The following is an 11,598-nucleotide window of genomic DNA, read 5'->3' on the forward strand; positions in this document are numbered from 1 at the left end:
GTGGCGAGTAACATTAACTACCCTGAGAGAGAGAGCACTGAGGGTTTCCAACAACACCAAATCCCCCCTGAATATCCTAAAGGATCAGCTTTGACGACACAATCAAAACCAAGTTTTTTGATGACTTGATCTGCTCTGTTATTTCCAATTCTGGGTTCCAGAATAGCTATGAATCCCAAGTTATACAACCTGGTACAATCTTTGATAAAACTTACAAAGTTTTTCTTTCCCGCACCCCTACAATTCCAAATTAGCCAATTCATAATGACACAAATAAAAAAGAGGAAAGGAGTGGGACTGAACAAACCTCATGCAGAGGTATCATCAGGATCTTCCATCATGGAAGCATCCTGTAAGGGCGTGAGGACAGAAGTCTCAGAACTAGGATTGGAGTCATCCTGCATCAAATCGCTATAATTTTGTTCTCCAGGTGGAGGCTCTGGAATACCCTTTTTCCTGAGGAGGTTTTGAATAAGAAGAAGCTCCTCTTCATTAGGAACAGCCACACTTCCTTCAAGCCAATCCCCAGGTCCTCTGCCTGCTTTGAATTCCTCCCAAAGCCACTGTTGGTGCTTCCTAACTTCCTCCAAAATAACCTTTTCTTTTTCATTCATCAGATGATGCTTACCAGAATCTTTGGGAGTATGGCAACGGGAAGGGGGCTCTCTATCTTTGGCCTGTTTAGTCTGCCCTACACCCTTAGTGTTGGTTTGTTTTGGTGGGTTTTTCCCTCCCCTCTTAGAGTTGTTAGGATACTGTTTTCCTTGTTTCTGGTTGGGGGCTCCATTGCCTTTAGGGATAGTAGAGTCCTCAGGCTGTTGAACAGACACAGTAATGTCTTTCAGGACATTGAATCTCGAACCAGAATGTTGGTTGTGCTCACCAAATGTGGTAGGTTTTCCTGGTTTCTTTTTAACTGTCTTTTTGACAATCATCCACGGGCCAAACCCAGAAGGTACTTCATTTTCCTTGTTCTCAGATACTGCTTGGTCCACTGATGCTGGAGAATTACCAGTTGCATCCTTGATAGAAGTTTCTTTGGTTTCTTCGGTCACCATAGGTGATGTTCCCACTTTTTCTCCCTCAATAGAAGTTGATTGCTGTAAAACAGAGGGCATTTGCACACTAGCAAGAGGTTCATGGCAGCCATCTACTTTGTGTCCATATCTTCCACATCTAAAGCAGATTGAGTGGAGTCCTTCATACTCCAAGGCATGTTCCTCTCCCATTGCAGTGTAAGTAGGAGATAGAGGTTGGCTTAAATCCAGTTCCACACAAATCCTAGCAAACCTGCTCCTAGTATGTACAGAAGTGTGCATATCAATTTTCAGCATAGTTCCTAGATTAGAACCTAGCCTCTAGAGGAATTTTTCAGTGTAGAGCTCTACTGGCAGTTTAGGCAATCGAATCCAGACCGCAATCTTCTTCACCTCGTTGTCATCAGCCCTGAACATAGGTCTCCACCTCTGAACCATTAGATAGTGATCAGCCACCATCCACGGTCCCTCATAGAGAGCAAGCTTATAGTCATTCTCTGCAGAGAAACGAACCAGGAAGTACTCATCGCTGAGGTCCAGGACCTTGATATCTCCTTCTCTAGCCCAAAGTCTGTGAAGTTTTTGGTCCATCCACTTGTACCCTATCTTCTTGCCCAAGAGCTTGACAATCAACGAGCTTTTCCATGGCCTACACCACTCTTCATACTCCTCCATCGAGATAGGGATAATTGGGTTTGGATTGAAGGGCCCTCTGGCCTTTCCCAACCCATCATCCTCAGCTTCATTCAGACATAGCTCATCTTGTACTGATTTCAGAATCTCTTGAGGAGAAAACATTTGGTTGAAGCTCTCTCCCTCAACCACCTTGTCACGGTAGGAGATTTTACTTGTTGATTTCGGACTTGGGTCTGCCCCAACGCCCTCAGAACCTCCTTCTACTTCCAGATCTGCATGGATTTGAGGCATGACAGTATCCACAGTGCTACACTCTCCCGTCGTTTTGACCTTTTTGGTGCTCCGGGCCATTTGATCAAGCTCCTCCGGTGTCGAATTTCTCAGATCTCCACTGGTTTTCCCAACCCTAGCAGAGCCTCCAGGTGACGTCATCGCCAATTTCTATTACCCTATAATGACCCTCAATCTCTATTTCACCGTATATAAACATAAAGAAATATTATTTCTTTATGAAAAATAAATGAAAAGTAGCACTCCCGTTCTCATAAAGCTAAATTTCATATTCTCTTTCAGAATGAATTTGATGTGAATGCGACAATTGAAGCTAAGCCTCTCCGATTTGTTGCCTCTTCACACAAGAAGACTCTGGTTTCCATTCAATTATGTTCTCTTTTACTTTCTTTTGACATCAGATCATTGCAAAAATTAAAAATAAGCAAACATGTAATGAAGTTATGTACACATCCCTAGAAGACCCAATTGTTAAAAATAGAACTTTCATGTCTTGAACGGAATTCTAAACAAATTAATTAACACATTCCGCTATGGGACTGGAAGAGCATTTAATGGAGTGAGTCAAAAGAGCGCTCTGTACAAAATTCCAATCATAATAAAAGTTCAAAAGGTGAATTTGCACATTGAAAAATCATTTACAGGTTACAAGGACAGAATTGACAACATGCATCAAAAGACGGATACTTGAGAGATCAGGTCCGGTCATTGTAGGTAAGCTCCGTTGATGATTCAAAATTTGATAAACTTGCTCAAAGATACCTCGGACATGCAATGTGATCATGGGGTCCGATGAATTTATGGCAGCAGCGATATCTGTCATCCACGCAAGCTTTCGGGGAGTATCATTGTTAATATCGCAAGCCAACTGCTGTAGAAGTGAAAGCACTACACCTTGGCTTAAAGGAAGAGGGACCATTGACAAAAGTCCATGTAAATCAACCTGTTCAATGAAAGTGAATGGTCAACACACCCAACAGCATGAAATCCATTTAATCCTTCGCTGAAATTTAGAAGATTTGGGCTGCAAATGATTATGACCCAGTAAATAATTCCCCTTTCCTAAACCATTCAGAGGTAAATAATTAAGGGATAGAATTCGAGTAGATTATGACCTACAGTCTGTTTGATTTAAGGTATGGAAACATATCTGGCATACCTGAGAACATAACCAAGATACAATAGACACATCACTTCTTTGTAGAGATACAGTGAATGCCTCATCATATTTCCGTTCAGAAATCAACCTTGCTAGCTCCTTTGTCGGATCCAGTGGCACCTCAACCTAATATGCATAGAAAAATTGCAAGAGGATTTACTACAACATAGAGCTTAAAATATAATATGGTTTATGCAAAAAAATATGGATTAATATTGACCCGCTCCCACAAGAACCCCAAAGTGGTAAAGGAAGTTTGCCCACCTTTTCATGAAGCAAAGGACCACTGTTCAGCTGGACGGGGTGAGGGTTTAATGTGCCAGAGTTTGTTCTTGCAATTGCCAGTGTCATCAGCTTTCTTTGACCCTCAAGCACTTCTCTACTTAAAGTTTGAGTAACTGACGATGCTGAATTAATGGAATCCTACAAATAGCATTACAAGGAATATCACCATTTAGAGACAGGCAACTAGACAAGCTAAAAAATACAATTCAGTGACAGTGGGTGAAAAATATGGCACTTCAAAGTATGAACAAAGTAACCATGATTTTTTTTCTGAGAATCTATCCACATGACAAAAACAAATACAATCATGATCAAGTAAATATGAAACTCAGCAAATGTAGGTAGGTAGTATAATAACCACGGCCCATTCAGCAAGTGGCAGGGATACACACAGATATGAAGTTATTCTTGTAAAATATCTGCTATTTAGTTAAAACAAAACACCTGCCACTGTACTACCAAAAAGGGGCCCACAAAACAGAGCTAGAACTCACACCTTGCCATTCAAATTATCCACATCAAAAGTTAACAAATAATCATAACATCTAAATTTCCTAAAATTAGGAAGCTCGGAAGATCGTTCTTTCCCACAATACTGCCGCATCATAGAGAGAAATACAGAGAACTTGGGGAACAGAACACCTTCAAACAGGAGTGGGTCCAGATCCCCTTGCAAGTAATTTGACGGGCCTTTGAAGTAAGTAAACTAGAGAAGAAAGAAGAAATGAAACGGATTGGTTCGGGTGTATGGGAGGAGGAAGAAATGCCATTATATGTAGAGAGGAAGTGGGAGGGATATGACCAAGATAGCTCCTACATGAAGGCAACCCTCAACTCCTGAACTAGCTTTAGGGTTGAGTTTTTAGGCCGCCCAAATTCTAATTGGGGGGATAAAATCATGGGAATGTGGTAACTATTCTTCCTTACCTCTCTCATGGTAATGAAATCACAAAAATGTGGTAGGAGTGGAACTGTATCTTTCCAGTGTTGTTGGGCATTTTTGTTTCTGTATAGGGGAACTGGGGACTTTTCTTCGGGAAAATTTTCAACAGTCTTAGTCTTTTCTATTCCTATCATAATTTGATATTTTTGGCAGTCCAAAGACAACATCTGGGTATAAAGTGTGAAACCCCTTCGGACAAATGCCATGCTTTGTCATTAACAACCCTACACTTAAGGGGGGTAAAGACATTTTTTAAGATAAAATGTTATGAAATCTAAATTAATTATTTCTTTTCTTATACCTAAGAATTACTCTCTCTTATCATCATTTTGTATAACTCTGAATTATCCATATATCTCTTGAATAAGATATTGCTGAACGTTTTTTATTAAAAGAAGAAGGATGCTACAGAAGACCCCAGAGAAATAGGTATATTCAGTTTCTCACCCTTAGAGCCATTGCCAATGATGTAGGCCCAGATTCAAGGCGTTGTTGCACCGCAGTTGAATGTTCAAGCATGCCTTTTTGAAATGTCGCATCCACTTGTTCAAACATGGCTTTACATGACATCTCAAATGCAGGAACCGCTGATGTTTCAAAACTGGATCTAAGTGCATCCTACAGAAGAAATTATTTCACTCTAATGAACAAATGTGGCACTGACACTAAGAATGAATTAATACAACACAATCAATCAATCTGAAAGCAAATCGAGTGACACACCTGAAGCACCTGTTTGCCGGTTGTCTGAAATTGTGCTTGGATTTGTCTGGCCACAGTAGCTTCAAGTTTTGAATTAACTGATTTATCCAGTTGATTCACTGCCTTGTCACCAACTCCTCTCTATGACATAAAGTTCCACTTAGATCCCAGCAAAACCAACTTCATTGAGTTCATTCTAAATTCTACAAGACATAAAGATAATGCACAAACCTGGAATGACTCCATAATAGTAGAAGATATTATTTTCTCCACAGCAGGAGACATTGCACGGACCACAGCTGGTCCAACAGAAGCAATTTCCTTCTTTACTGTTTTCTCCAGTATAGCTGGCAGGTCCTTATTCATAAAGTTACTAATCAAACCCGTAATATGTTGGAGACGGTCTCGTGACACCTTTTCATTTTTTGCATTCTCCTCTTGAAATCGAGTCCACAAAATATCAGAATGGATCTTGACAGCTTTTTCCATGCTTTTCCCTAGGGAAGCCTCAAGCCTCCTACCCTCTTTTGTAACAGGGACAGAAACCATCATAGTCATTTGTTTCTGCATCTCTTTTTGCATCGTCAATAACTGCCAAATAATAAAACAATAAATTATTGATGAGCCTGATTGCACAAACACAAAATACAATTCTGTAATGTTACTTGAATACATTGTCAGTCTCCACTTTCGAGAAAGTAAGCAATTAGTATGTAAACAAACATATGCAATCTACATAATACGTGAGGTCTTAATATTAGGAAATAAGAAGAAAATAAACCTTGATGAGTATTTTCATACGAACAAGTACTCGTAAAGAAGTTGAAAAGTAAAAACTAACTTCTTTACCATTTTAAATAGGAAAAATTCCCCATCATTTTAACATAAAAAGCTTATATATGGCTAAAATATTTTTCACAAAAATGTCCATCCAGACTATAATAAATTAAAACATATTTCATTATTAGCTATGCGCTGTTACCAGCAAAAAGCACTTGAGAAATAACCTGATTGAGCGTTTCTTGCATTGCCAGAATTTGAGAAGCGTTTTCAGTAGATTGGAGGGATGAACTTCCATTTGGTTCATTGGACGAATCAGTTGAATTGCATGCACTCGGAGATGGGGAAGATGGGCCTGATACTTGAGAATTTTTACCCTTCTGCCTCTTCCCTTTAGTATTAGGTGCAGGTGATGGTGGTACAACCATGGATGTAGATGAGTCAGAAACCTTCTCATGGACATCTTTTGTCATGTCTTGGATTCCATGGCCACCGTTAGAAGGTTGGGCCAGCGAGTCCCCTACAATAGAATCAATTTGTCCAGGTTCCTCCGTAATACAAGTTTCCCCAGATATCGCACAACATTCACGAGCCATCTCAATACCAAGATCTGAAGCCTGAGAGCAAAATAATTTTTCTTTATTATCGTAAAGTGGGTTTTGTTGAGACCCCTGCTGGCCAATGTCATCGCTTTGATTAGATCTTGTTTCACCTACCACTTTCACTTCCACTTCAGCATTACCCACGTCCACTATGTCCTGGATCATTGTTTCTCCCTCATTCTTTTTATCAATAATATTAGCCTCAGAGGAAGAACCGGCTTTTACGAACTCGGACGGTGTAACCAGATGAGTTGGTTGCATAAACATGGCAGAAGGATTAGGTACACTAGAAATGTCATCCTGATTGATTTTCTTTTCATCATTATTCAATGGGTCAGACAAGTTCCTGTGAATGGTATCCATTTGTCTGTCAACTGAATAATCATTAACAGGTCGGTCCACAACATGATCACCCAAATTAGACTGTGGACTCCTGAAATCAGAAAGCTTCCTGGACAACCTTGGGCTCAAAGGAAGAGGTGGAGAAGGAACGCAGACAATATCAGCATCACTACTAGAAGAAGCCAATGTCACAGATTTAGCATCAATATTTGAACTGCTGATATCTTTAGACATAGTCGAGTCAATATGGCCAGAGCTTAAAGGGTATCTTGCCACAAGACCACTCTCAGTGCCGCTTGCCTGTATCATTGTTTTGGGAGCAGAATTGGCTAAAGACATTTCAGATGAGTCTAAAGAGGTGAACCCTTCAGCAGTCATTGCATCTCGGGAAACACTGGAATCTGACTTCTCTAGTCCCACATTTTCCAACAGCGGAGGCAAGCATTGTACTAAATCCAAAGCATACTGCTGAATAGCCTGTGTCTGAACACAATAAACCTGAACAATATGTTCACCATGAGGTAATACATCACTTGTTCCAGTAAAACTCAGAATGGGCATGGTCACAGTAAACTCAGCTATATAATCCATTCGTGTTGATTCGGGATTAGGACCATATTCTAAGTGCACAGCATATATAGCATTCCTCTGGGCATTTGCAAGTAAAAGCAGACCTGCATGAGGTAGTGCTGCAACTTGATTAAAGAACGCATCCTTGAGAGATGGTTGAGCAGAACTCTTTAACTCCAATGTCTGAGTGCATTTCCAGGACTCGGCATCACTAGGGAGAAGCCAACCTTCTTCACTTGCTGCGACCCAAAGCTTCACTTCCCGATTTCGTGGTCCCTGCAAATTGGTGGTAATTAAATGAGTAAAAACAAAAGTCAATAGAATAGCGACATGATAAAAGTTGTTCTATGGAAGACTCTCTGACAATACTAATGATTTATGGATACAACCTCTCCTAAATGTTAAGTTTTTTAACCTATAAAGTATAAACAGGTATGTTCTAGTCAATGAAATTGGCTAGTATCATAAAATTGCACTACACTGACTTTAGGACAACACAAATTCAGATGACCTGATCAGCTATAATGTTATTATAGAAGTCTATCAATACACTTACTGCTGTGACAAGGACAATATGATCAGGCCGGTGCGGAGCAGTAAAAAATGTAGCAGAAAATACAGGATGGCCATCATGTGGTCTCAAAATCGCAAGAGGTTGCATCTTCCGATCTTCCCATATTTTTATCTGTCACATTTGATGATAGAAAACACATGATTGAGACATCTATTACAATAAAACAAAGAACAACAAAGCAGGACAAAGGCAGACATGAGGATGACAGACTAGTTTGAGACAATATTATACAAGTTAATGAAGGGAATAGGAGCTAGTTTTCAAACAGAACCTTTTCACGATTACTTTCAAAAGGATCCATATATGATATATGTCACATAACTTTGACAGAGATGATAATCTTTTAAGTCAGTTTAAAATAAAATAAATCTGAAATTATTACATCCCACTTTTTCCCTAGTTTCATATATGTTCTCCACCCTTGTAATCTCACTAGTTTTTCAGTCACAGCATCTACTATTTTATTTTCTATCTCTATTCCTATCCTCAAGTGCACCCACACATATGTAATATGCTTGGTTTTCTAGGGAATACTAATGCCGGCTAAAAGAAAACCATAGAAGTTCAAACAATAGTCATGCCACTGCATTGTTTATCCAACCAACCACTAAGTGAGGTCGGCTATATGGATCACACTACACCATTGAACTTGATCAAAAACTAAATTATGAGGGATACGATACTATTGATAACACTGCATTATTTATCCAGATCAAGAAAACTTTTTAAACAAGTTTTGTCAGCTTTCAAACAAAAAACAAATGGAAATTGGAAAACAAACATAAGGTAGCAGTTAAATCAAGCAAGAAAATACAAACCGTGCCATCCTGAGATGCAGATACCAATCGATTTGTCATCCATTGGCACATTGACAAATCAGTCACCTCCCCATCATGTGTTCCTACAAGCTGAACCCCCTCAATGAGTTTGTCAAGAGGACACTTAGGAGGATCCTCAGCCAAAAAGGCTTCACCATTTCCAACTTTTGTTGTGTCAATTCTCAGCACATGTTTTCCCATACCAACTATCAAAATCTCCTGTAAGGAAAAAAGAACTAATATAACAAGAATATAAGGAAGAAAACTAAACCAGTGTTTCAAGCTTTTGGAATTGAGAAGCAATGAAACAGGAGAACATGGGGCAATTACTTGTTTGTGGCAATGCCAGCAAATTTGAGGGTGTTCAACTTTCTCCTCTGCCACTATTTGGATAGCAATAACAATATTAGCAGTTATTTGAGGCTTATCTTCATCATCGGGACCTTCAGAGATCTTCCACACATAGACACGGCCATCTATGCAAACACTGTAGAAAAAACATGTTTCCATAATCCATAGCCAAACAAACTGTGTCATTGAAAATTTTCAGGCAACAGAAACTACCTTGCCAAGAGATGAACATCTTCGGCAAAGAATGCCAAGTCTGTGACCCTCTAACATGGGGAAAAAGGGAACATTAGTCAAAGGATGAATTTGTTAGACTTTTAATGACTTCTACCATTAAAAACACACAAGCACACACACATTTATACATAAAGGCAGTACACTTTGTATTAAGGGGACAATTCATGAGGCAGCAGACAGAAAGCCAGCAAACAACCTTCAAAACTCTGCTACAATGAACATAACATAAAGTTGCCTTTCACCTAGAATTATAGCAGCATTTCAAAGTAAATCTCACAGAGAAGTAAAGTAATGCTAGGGGAGGAAATCCGACATATAGTTGTTGGTGTACCCATTACTGCTATCTACCATTTTTGGCCATGAATTTGACACTCAAGAAATTAATGAAGTCTTCATCAACGCAACATGTTTGGACTAGAATTATCATTCAAATTTTAGCTTAGCCCCCTTCCACAAAAGAATGCAGTTGCAAACATAACCCCAAATGTAAAAAATGAAACTTAAGCTCAACTGAAATATGACAATCTCTTACATAGGGAAATTAAGAGCTAATCTTCCTCAAGTACATGATAAGTCAACGTTTGATTCTTACAAAACTGATTCTAAAATCCAAGTTTTTCTCACCTCTCACATTACCTAAGGCATAGACTACATAGTGTTCTACAAAACCAGAGACAATACACCCAAAAACCAATAAGACAAGCCATGACAAAACCCAATAAATCAAACCTGAGTGTGGCCTCTGAGCAAGGATCTCCCAGCAGTGTGAATATTGAGCACCCTGATGTTCCCCTGTTTCAACCCATAACATATATACGACTTATTCACCGCAATCTGCCGACCCAGAACCGGGTTAGGATCAGACCCGTACTTAGTGATGGGCGCGACCTCGAGCTGGGGCTGCACCTCACCGGGCAACCTAACGTCGACGTCGTACACAACGTGCTCCCCAGTCAAATGCCTCCCCTTGGGGAGCTTACTGCTAGGCAGCCGGATCAGCGCGGCGGCAGCGGCATTGGCAGCTGTCAGTGCGCCCACGGAAGGCGGGGCGTGGGGGGAACTGGCGGCGAAATCGGAAAACGGCTGCTGCTGCTGCTGGGGTTGCATAGGAGGATTGGCGCTGAGGAGAGCCATGAGGCTGGCGCCAGCGTTGGGGTTGGAAGGCGGAGGTATAGGCTGGGGTTGGAGAGGCGGAGTTGGGAAGGAGAGGGAACGGTGTTGTTGCAGCTGTTGGTGTTGCTGTTGCTGTTGCTGGAGGTAGTGATGGGGGTGTAGCGGGAAGTGCTGGTGGTGGTCGAAGGGGAAGTACGGCGCGGCGGAGAAGGGGCCGGCGGGAGGAGGGTAGGAGGCGGAGGAGGACGGAGGAGGTGGGGCGGAGGAAGGGAATGGGGAAGAAGCAAGGTGGTTGTTAGGGTTAGGGTTTGGAGGGTTGAAGAAGGAGTGCATGTCGAAGGTGGGTGGTGGTGGTGGTGGTTGTTGATTGGGAGCAGCCATCACCAGATTGAATTGAATTGAATTCAGCAATCAATTCAACCTGATGAGAATTGAGATTGGAAATCGCGGTGAAGATTTGCAGAAGAAAACTTGAGAATTTGAGATTCAGATGAAGATTCTGACTCAGAGAGAGAGAGAGTGAGAGTAAGATCTAGACGAGGGGTTTTCGGAAATGTTGCAGCACCGATTTCTTATACGTCATTATTTTGTGTTTTATAATTTTTGTTGCTTGAGATAACTTAGAGGACAAGAGAAGCTACATCCATCTCTTCCAATTTTTTGTTTATGGCGACGCCGTGCCTCCGGCGGATTCGGTTGCTCTCGATGTTGATGAGAGTTCTTTAGGTAATTTGAAGTTGAGCGGCTACGGTGGTCTCTTGCGTGACGAAGGCAATAGGTGGGTTGATAGGTTTTCAGCTTTCTTTGGTATGTTCGGCGGGTTGCAGACGGAGGAGCTCCTTGCCATCTGAGCTTTGTCTGTGTTGGGATATGGGTTATCGTGGTCCTTTGCTTCTTTCGAGCTCGTCGAGAGCTCTTCATTTTATTCAACATAAGTGCCAAACTTTCCATTTTTATGCTACGGTGGTCTCTTGCGCGATGAAGGCGATAAGTGGATGGCTAGGTTTTCAGCTTTCTCTGGTATATTCGATGGGTTGCAGACGGAGCTCCTTGCCATCTGAGCTGCGTCTGTTGTGTTGGGATATGGGTTATCGTGGTCTTTTGCTTCTTTCGAGCTCGTCGGGGAGCTCTTCGTTTTATTCAACACAAGTGTCAAACTTT

At 41.0% G+C, this 11,598-nt stretch overlaps 1 protein-coding gene across 1 annotated transcript; it reads right to left on the reverse strand.

The window, feature by feature from the left end:
• Nucleotides 1-2,416: 2,416 nt before the first annotated feature.
• Nucleotides 2,417-11,012, reverse strand: LOC130721923 (enhancer of mRNA-decapping protein 4-like). The gene is made up of 12 exons (XM_057572510.1): nt 10,054-11,012; nt 9,304-9,353; nt 9,070-9,226; nt 8,740-8,958; nt 7,904-8,032; nt 6,061-7,623; nt 5,285-5,644; nt 5,075-5,194; nt 4,799-4,969; nt 3,388-3,546; nt 3,124-3,249; nt 2,417-2,907 (listed from the first exon to the last, which is right to left on the reverse strand). The coding sequence occupies exons 1-12, from the start codon at nt 10,816-10,818 to the stop codon at nt 2,599-2,601; spliced, it is 4,128 nt and encodes a 1,375-aa protein (XP_057428493.1). The 5' UTR covers nt 10,819-11,012; the 3' UTR covers nt 2,417-2,598.
• Nucleotides 11,013-11,598: the final 586 nt, after the last annotated feature.

The sequence above is a fragment of the Lotus japonicus genome, chromosome 6, assembly GCF_012489685.1.
Source record: "Lotus japonicus ecotype B-129 chromosome 6, LjGifu_v1.2".
NCBI classification, from domain to species: domain Eukaryota; kingdom Viridiplantae; phylum Streptophyta; class Magnoliopsida; order Fabales; family Fabaceae; genus Lotus; species Lotus japonicus.

Coding starts and splice junctions, on each gene's coding strand:
- LOC130721923 (XM_057572510.1), bottom strand. CDS start 10,818: ATGGCTGCTCCCAATCAACAACCACCACCACCACCACCCACCTTCGAC. Junction 5,645..6,060: donor TGCAAGAAACGCTCAATCAG/GTTATTTCTCAA, acceptor ATTATTTGGCAG/TTATTGACGATGCAAAAAGA. Junction 3,547..4,798: donor CATTGGCAATGGCTCTAAGG/GTGAGAAACTGA, acceptor TGCTATTTGTAG/GATTCCATTAATTCAGCATC.